The sequence below is a fragment of the Accipiter gentilis genome, chromosome Z, assembly GCF_929443795.1.
Source record: "Accipiter gentilis chromosome Z, bAccGen1.1, whole genome shotgun sequence".
NCBI lineage: Eukaryota > Metazoa > Chordata > Aves > Accipitriformes > Accipitridae > Astur > Astur gentilis.
Genome location: NC_064919.1, coordinates 80,151,065 through 80,159,622, shown reverse-complemented (window position 1 = coordinate 80,159,622; position 8,558 = coordinate 80,151,065). Strand labels below are relative to the sequence as shown.

At 39.9% G+C, this 8,558-nt stretch overlaps 1 protein-coding gene across 6 annotated transcripts in view; it reads right to left on the bottom strand.

The window, feature by feature from the left end:
* Positions 1–1,254: 1,254 nt before the first annotated feature.
* Positions 1,255–8,558, bottom strand: part of KIAA1328 (KIAA1328 ortholog) — a 187,463-nt gene continuing 180,159 nt past the window's right edge. For 5 of the 6 annotated variants that reach the window (XM_049795405.1, XM_049795407.1, XM_049795408.1 and 2 more), the window contains one exon: positions 1,255–4,644. In XM_049795405.1, coding sequence (XP_049651362.1) covers positions 4,431–4,644 — 214 coding nt within the window. In that variant the 3' untranslated portion in view covers positions 1,255–4,430. The remainder of the gene's footprint in view (positions 4,645–8,558) is intronic. The other variant, XM_049795410.1, reaches the window with a different exon arrangement.

Genomic DNA, 8,558 nt, shown 5'->3' with positions numbered 1-8,558 from the left:
AGCTATGGATCGGGAGGGGCATTTTTCAGAGGAGAGCCACCCAGTCAGAGCAGAATTCTCTGCTTCTGCTGGTTTAAATCACCTCATTCAATATTCTGTGTTGTCTTATGTAGCATACAGTTATGTAAATTTATAAATCATACACTAATTAGCACACAATTTCATAAATTTAGTAACAGTGAAAAAGGAGGTTTCTAACTAATGAGGCTGAGCTCTCTCCCCCTCCGATGGTACAAATTCAAACACCACCTGGAGGTCGTATTTCAGAAAATCTCTGCTGCAACTTTTAGAGTTTAACCCCAGGGCTCTTGTGCGCTTTCAAGGGATATCTTTTAGATATCTCAGGCTCAATCTCTCTCAAGCACAGCTAAGCCCTTTCCACTCCTTTCTTAACACCAAACCTCTACAGCTCATTGGATCACTGCAAATTTTGTTTTGCTTGTTTCTCCCTTATTCATATTCTTTCTATATCCAGTCTCACATTCTTCTGTCATCTAAGTCTACACCACCACCCCTTGCTAGCAATTGAATTCTGTCTGTGCCAGAGTTATACCTGGGTTCCACCCTATTACCTTCCTTGTACTCTGGCCTCCCTGTCCAGCTACTGTAAAGGTAAGAAGCTGAAGTTAGGTCATTTCATTCTTTCCCTCATTTGCCAGGTATCCTTTGGAGAGTAGCTCCCCAAATGCAGGAACATGATCTGGAAAAGGAGTTGGGAGACACAAACCTCTTATGGGAACCAGTGCTTGAAGACATTTCTCACTCCAGGATATAAGCGCAAAATTCTCCTTCATCAACTTACCATAACAACTTGTCTCTACTGTCTGGCTCATCTCCACTCAACCTATAATTTCTGTCATCCTTTGGTATAGTTCTCTGCCTTGCATCCTTGTCCTTTCTTGTTTTTACCTCCACTCTTTCTTCCTCACTCTTTAATTCCACCTTTTTGTCCCACAGCATGGTGCTAGCTCTTGCCTTCTCTTCTCTTTTGTATTCTGAGACCTCTCCCCTACTTCATGCTCCAGAAGAGATCTTGTTCCTTCTCACAGCAAAACCCATGTCCTGGTGAGGAAGAGAAGGCTTAAAACGCATTGGTCTGTCTTAGCAAACTGGAGATTCACAATATATATGACATGATGATGTAGAAAGTGGAACATATTGTCAATGGCAGAATTGACATCTGAGCTGGACAAAACAAACCAGAAAACAAATCAAATCAAAGTCTGGAAGAAAAAATGAAACCCCCAGATAATTTATTAGATTAAGACTTCACATACATATATAAATATATGCTCAAGATGGGATTCAACAGTGAAACTGGAGAGGCTAGAAGTGGAAAGAGCATGATTGGATTGCTACAGGTCCACAGCGTGCAAGGTGCACAAAAGCAATGGCTACACATGGCAAGTGTGTGTGTATGAGCCATTCAGGAAGAACACAAAGTGAAGGCATGGGTGGGAGCCTTAGCAGAACTCATGTCACTCCACAAAGCCTCATGTAAAACACAACCTGATGTGTAGCTGAAGCATATTAACTGGGAACACTCTGGACAAACAATCTATGGCTGGATTAACTCCCCAGTGGCAGCTTCCTAATATAGGAGTTTAAACTTAAAAGGACACTGTCAAGTGATTGCTTTTGCTAGTTTAATTTTTGCATTTCCTCTACTGTTTTAGCAGATGGAAAACAATTCCCCTCCCAGTCCCAGCTACTGATTTTGTCCTTTCCTATTTGACAATCATTGATTTTTTTTTTCTAAGGCTATAAATGTTTTAATAACTTCAACTTTGTAGTGCCTCATGGCAAAATATCTTTGCTTGCACTGACTGCTAAACACTATTCCTAATGTACTGCTAATAACTAGAGCAAGAGCCAGCATTATAAAAAATGATTTTTCACAGGGTCTACCAAATTAATAGCTTTTGTTTCTTTGTTCACATCTCACAGACTGTTAAAACATGCAGATCTTCACCATTTCAGACATTTCAACCATCTTAATTCTAGAAATCTTTGCTTCATAAAGGTATGCCTCCCATCTAGCTCTGACTGATGGACAGCACCTTGAGTGTAGAGCCCACAACCCTAACAATGTCCTTTTAAAAAGAGCTACTAACAAAACATAGATTCAAGTTAAAAGTCACCATCAGAATTAGAATTGTTAATGGGTAAAATGGATCATAAGGAATCCTAAAGCAGTTAAATATTGGCACCCACAAAGAACCAAAGAACAGAATGCTCCCACGCAGTGTTCTCAACTGGGTACACAAAGGCACCTTTCAAGAGATATACATGTATTTTTTTGCTGTTTCAAAAGGTCAGTTAGCACTTATTAGAAAAGGCAATTAAAGTTTCACTCAAACTGGAAAAGAGAAGAGAAGCAATTGCACTGAAATCAGAGAACTGTTTCTTTATAAATGCCAAACCTTCAAAAAAGAAACCAACAAAAATAAAAACCACCACAAACCAACCCCAAAACGTAAGATCTATGTGATAGCAATTTCTTCACGGTTTTCTACAGTTTTCCTGCTGCTCCTTGTACATTTTTCTCTTCTTTGCCCTCCTTTTCCTTGCCCTCTCAAAGAAGCAGACTACTCAGCCAGCAGAACAAGAAAACCAATTTCCCCACCTGCTATACTTGGGTCAGGACACTGAATATATTTTTGCGGCTTTAAGCATAAAACTGTGCCTTGGCAGGCTCAGGGAGTAGCACAAGAGGGACATTCAACAGCAGATGGACATATTCAAAAGAACTGTGATACTTCGCCAACAACAGGACAGACCAAGCAGGGCCTTTCCACAGCAGTCATTTTCTTGTCCAGTAATGCTGCTTCCCTCCTTTAAAATCCCCCAAGCAGCTTTTAAAATTCAGCTGGGATACACAAAAAGGATATCATCTAAATTGTGATTAAGACTGGGCCTGAATGAAGCAGCTCGGAGTAACCTGAGGTTCATTGTCCCCTTCATTCTCCTTTCATTTCTTTGCTATAGGAGCATGGTGCTGCCACTGCCTGGGGCGCGTGCTAGATATCCTTCACCGATGCTCTCATCAGAGATGTACGCAGGTCTTATTGCCAAGCCTTGCTAGCTCCTTGCAGAGCACCAAACCTTGCACAGGAGTGAGCATGTGGGAGGCAGGCAGCAGTGATACCCCAAGGATTGGTACAGCAACTCGCTGCCATTAAGATAAGCAGGGCTGCCTAAAGAGACTGTCAGAAAAGCTGTAGTACCCCACAAAGTGGTGTTTGGGAGCAAATGGCCTAGAACTTGCCTGTACTGGCTCAATTCTACCTTTCCCTCACTGCAATTCTACTGTACAAAATGAGTATTTTAGCCTCATATTTCCAGGAACACATGCCGGTGGCTACTGTTACAATAAAATATGAACACTGCATTGTGGAGAAAAATGACCATTAATCCTGTAATCTGCAGTCATTTTTACCAATTCGGCACATTTCTTTAAATAACCAAGTACATGCAGTAGATGGAAGTGCATTTAAATAAACTGAAATAGATACAGCATGAATAATTAAAGCCGGCAGGGAAATGTGCATTGTGAGCCTGTAGTGGAAATAATTACTGATTTGTCTTATTTACAATGGAGCCTGGATACAGGACCAAAATAGTGCAAGTTAGTGAAAATGTCTTAAGACTGTTCTTATACTATTACTACTATATATTTCATCTTGAAAAGTACATCAAAAAGATTTTGGACCACTACAATGTCTGTGTTCTGCTATTTCAGGGTTAGGTTACCCAGCACATAACCTGTCAAATAGCACTGATTTAGAGAGGAATGTATTTCAAATGGATGCCTAGTACATTAACCTTCAACATCATCTAGTAATGTTATTAGACACTGTATAGTTGACCTTAGGATATAGCCCCTAAAACCCCAGCATATTAAATATCAGAATGTTGAAGGAAAAAGTAGAACATAAAATCACTGATAAAAGTACTAAAGTGCTCGTACCTTTATAATATGCCAGGTTTTAAACAGACTTGTTTAATTAGAAAATAATCTACTTTGAATGTGGTGGTTCTTGAATGTTAGGTAGTTCTTGCAAACTGCTTTAGAGCTAAAAATCGATAATGAAATATACGTCCGATATGAGGCTGGCAAAACTGTGACTTCAATCTATTAGAAAATGTTGTAGATCAAAAAAAAATAATTCTATTTTAGAATGATTACTTGGCACATGAAAAGTTTATAAAATAAAGTTAATGCTTTCTGATTGGTCTACCCCAACAACGTTCTTGCACCATGATTACTAAATCCAGAATGAAACTGGATGCTAATTGGCTATGCTTTAGAAGAGGTAAGACAAGCAGTTGTCACTCAAATAATTTAAAAATGGTACTTTAACACAAACAAATCAACAATAAAAAGGTCCTAAAAATTCTACAGAAGGGCTGTAGACCAATGAGGCATGTCAAATGAAGAAAATCTCTTCGAGGAGCCGGCTCTCCTCCAGCTCATCTGCTCTGCTTCTGGAGCTGCAAGGGGTCTGGTACCAAGACGATGCCCTGTGGCTCACATGACGAGGCATGTGCATTTTGTTCCTGTCACAAGATTCTCTGCAGAGGTGTCCTGGGGCAGATATTGGACTCATAGCTTCAACCAGATCAAGAAGACAGGCTTCGTACCTACAGAAACACACAAAGAAAATGGAGGGCCATTAAGCATCACAGCATCAAGCAGGAATTGAATTCAGTCTTCCTGCCTTCATAAGTCACACTAGACCTAGACTTATCTGATGGGGGCCACCAGCACAGAATGAATTTTTGCTGCATGGGTTCCTATGAGGAATACCAAGACAAAGGTAGTGAAAAAGAGGTGAGCAAATGGGTGCTCAGGTTATTTTAAGCTGTTTCATCAGCTTTTCCATTTGAGGTGTGTAATGTCCTAGTCACACTCCGGAGACTGAGGACAGACTTCAGAGATATGGCAGCCAAATATACCAAACAGGTACCAGGCAGGCCCACACAGGTAATGGTAAAGTGACTTATACACACACTGTGCTTTTTTGAATAGACCTCTACACTTGATTTAGTTTCCCAGGGATTTAAAAACAGCAGGAGCCTTTATTATTATTGTTGCCACAAACTACACATGCTTCCTGTAAATTTCTATACACTATATGGAGTCTGGCTGGTGGAAGCACTGAAGGAATATAATCTAAGCCAAGCAATACAAAATCAACACTTGAGGCACCAGTAGAAGAAGCAAAGGTGCTAAACATTACTCAGGCTGTCCTTTAAGTGTGAGTACAGATTTGGGGTAAGGTTGCAAGCCAATGTTAGCTAGTAACACACACTGAATAATGGCAGTTACTTCAGACAGAGACTTCCTATTAATATTAACACAAGACAAGACCTATCTAAATACCAGCATAGGATTGATCATTACAGTATATATTCTTCTGTCCAATTTTAAATGTCTTAAACAATACCATTTCCACTGCTTCCCCTGGGAGACTCTTCTCCAGTCTAAGAGATATCACTCAAGAGTTCTACCCAAAAGACCCCTTTGTCCCATCCTGTTGTTAGCACCAACCTGCCTGATGCTCCCAACACTGAAATAATTCACACATTCAATGACTTACATGCACAGAACATTATTCACAGCACCCAACCTAAAGTATCACCGTAGCTCTTTGGTTTCCACAGGGTCCCTGTCTCGTAAGCAGGAGGAGTTAATCCATAGCGTGAGGAAACATCTCAAGCTTTTTCCTGCTTTGAGTCCTGGTGGAAAAGCCTCTGGTTTTCCATTCAGGACAGTGGGAGCTTAGGAAGACAAAGCAACTAAGTCAGACAGCTGGGGCAGGTTCCTCAACTCAGATGGGATGAAAAATTCTTAAGTACAAGTATTCACAATGGTTTACTGATGTGAAAGATTAGCAGTGGCCAATGTATCGTGCAGAGGCAGACTACCACTTGTGCCATCCAATAGCATCAAGCAGCTGCAGCATCAGATAAAAAGACTTCCTTCCCTAAACCAGCAACACCATGCAAAATATCCTTCATTAGCTCCAGCAATGTTATGTCCTAACGAGAAAACCATCATCAGAAAAGTGACCATGACAAGGTAACTCATAGTTATGTCTGAGACACAGAAATACTTCCTCAGCTCAAAGGAGTTAACTGTGGTACTGATGTGTTAATACTGATGTTAATGGCAACCATTGGAGTTATGCTATGACTGCTTGGAAAAGTCAGCTCTTTCATTTCCTTCAATTTTTATTGTTTCTTCTGATCTGATGGTTGCCATCATTTCTAAAACAGTCTGACTTGACATTACTGCCTCACGGGGCTCAGTCCTCTATTTGACTGTCTATAGATTGTTTTATTTTCCTTCGGATGTACTAGCTTGCATTTCACCCATTCAGAAACCCATTTTTCAAATTTCTTTTTCACATTTTAAGCTTGTTTACGTGTCTTACTATTATCTGTCTGTTTAAATCACCCCTAATAGCCAAAAATGAGTGACTCAAAAAATACAGCTTTAGTTTTGTTTCAATTGGACCATGTAAGTGCCTAAGCCTACACAAATATGATGCCTTACAGTTACCCTAACCAAAAATTTCAGAAGGACACTGGGGTTTTGGGTAGCCAAGCAAGACCATTTTAGAGGGGTCTGTTGTTTGTATTAGCATTCAGAAAGTACCCTCTAACAACTGAGAGTCCTTAAAGATATATCCAACGTAAGATGGAATAAACCGCACTGATAGTGAGAACTAGCACATAGCTATATTAGACTTCTCACGTAGAGAAAGTTTTAGACTAGACTCTCTATAGATATACACAGATACTTTGAACTCCAAAGAAACCCAGTTAACACATATAGTGGTTTCATTAGCCACACCTAAAACTTCTTTTTAGATTAATCTAGTCTAGCATAAAAATGCTTATCTCCTCTGACTGTAGTGCTATCAAAAAATTTCAATTTCTCCAGCAGCCACATTCAATCACAGATTAGGTGGGGGGAAACCAAACCAGCCAGTGCATTTACAGCAAATGTGCAGGCCCTAGATTTCAGCTTTACCTTAGAGTTCATTTCTTCTGCAAGTTTATCTAAGTTTTACAGCATTTCTCCTATCAGGAAGGCTAAATGATTTGGCAGATTACAAGTGCAGCAAACAGCAAAGATTATGTAAAAGACCAGGTGTTGTAAATCAGTCTATTTGACACCACAGTTATATATGCAATAAAGTGAATGAACTCTGCTAACAGAGCACTATCTGATAAAAAGAATGCTCCTTGCGGGTATTTAGTGTTTAATCCCATGATAATGGTTTGCCCTGGTTTGTCTAGGCAACATCAGACAGAGTCTGGCTGGAGGCAACAGAGTAGACCTTGAATGGTTTGAAACTCATAAAGACAATTTTCTCACCATTTATTTGTACCCAAATATTTAAAGAGACACAGTCGGAATGCTCAAATCCTGAAATGCAACTTTCTCTAAAACTAGGGTGTGTATTCCTTGCACAATCTGAATAAATGCATAAGTAAAAACAGACTTCAGTAGTAGTAGTAGTAGTAGTAGTAGTAGTAGTAGTAGTAATATGACACTTAATGGCTTCAGTGAAGTCAAAGCTGCAGGATCAGGCACCCAAGAGTCAGAACATTTCAAACAGGAAAACTGATCTGGCAAACTTGGCTTGTGAATACTGAATGTTCTTTTAATGCACATTAACAGCCAAGGGTGCCTTCATATTGTTCATGGTTCCCAATGAGAAAAAAATCCCAAATGTTCTGCAGAAGTGCCAGCACTGTACATTAAGCCATACACAGAAATTCTTCATGTATAGATGTTCAACCAAGCAATCAAACGTCTCATCAGTGCTAGATGCTTACATACATTTTATTTGATGGGTTTTGCCCTCTCAACAGAAGGAAAATGAGGTGGACAACTGTCCCTTTATGGATAGTGATAATTCAGTCTGTCTTCACCTTTTTGGTATATTTGCCAATGTGCTGGAAAGTCAATGAGCACCTCTGCAACAGACTGTAAAACAATCTCTTTTCTAAGCCTGGTTTTGACACTTCCCCCATGTATATTTTTTTATCTAACTTTCATGAGCTTGAAAGTCTGCATGTGTCATCACGGAAGAAGAAAATTTATAAACTCTACAAGATTGGATTAGCAGTCTAACTATGTAGACAGCTAAAGTTTGGTGAAAGTAACCTTATCATAAAGTCTCCAAAAATTCCATCAGGAGAGGGAACACAAAGAATTAGTGTACAAAGCATGAGGAAGGCAGGGCCACGCTCAAGAGGACAGAGATGGGAGTAGAGAGAACAGACCAAGTAAGCTTTGAAGCTCTTCTTTCAATGAAGAAATTTGACCTTTGCTTTTAATGTAGAAGGTAAAACTCCAAATATGGCTCAGAGAGCAGCATAGAGATGTCCAAACTACCTGAGAAGTAGGTACCACCAGGATCAAGCCTGTATAGCTGAGTCAGTGCAGAACTGTGACCTAGGCAGCTAAATCTACCCTGGTCAGGCATTGTACAGAGCTGTGACAGTATTCCCTTAATCTCCTCCATACAATTAATACA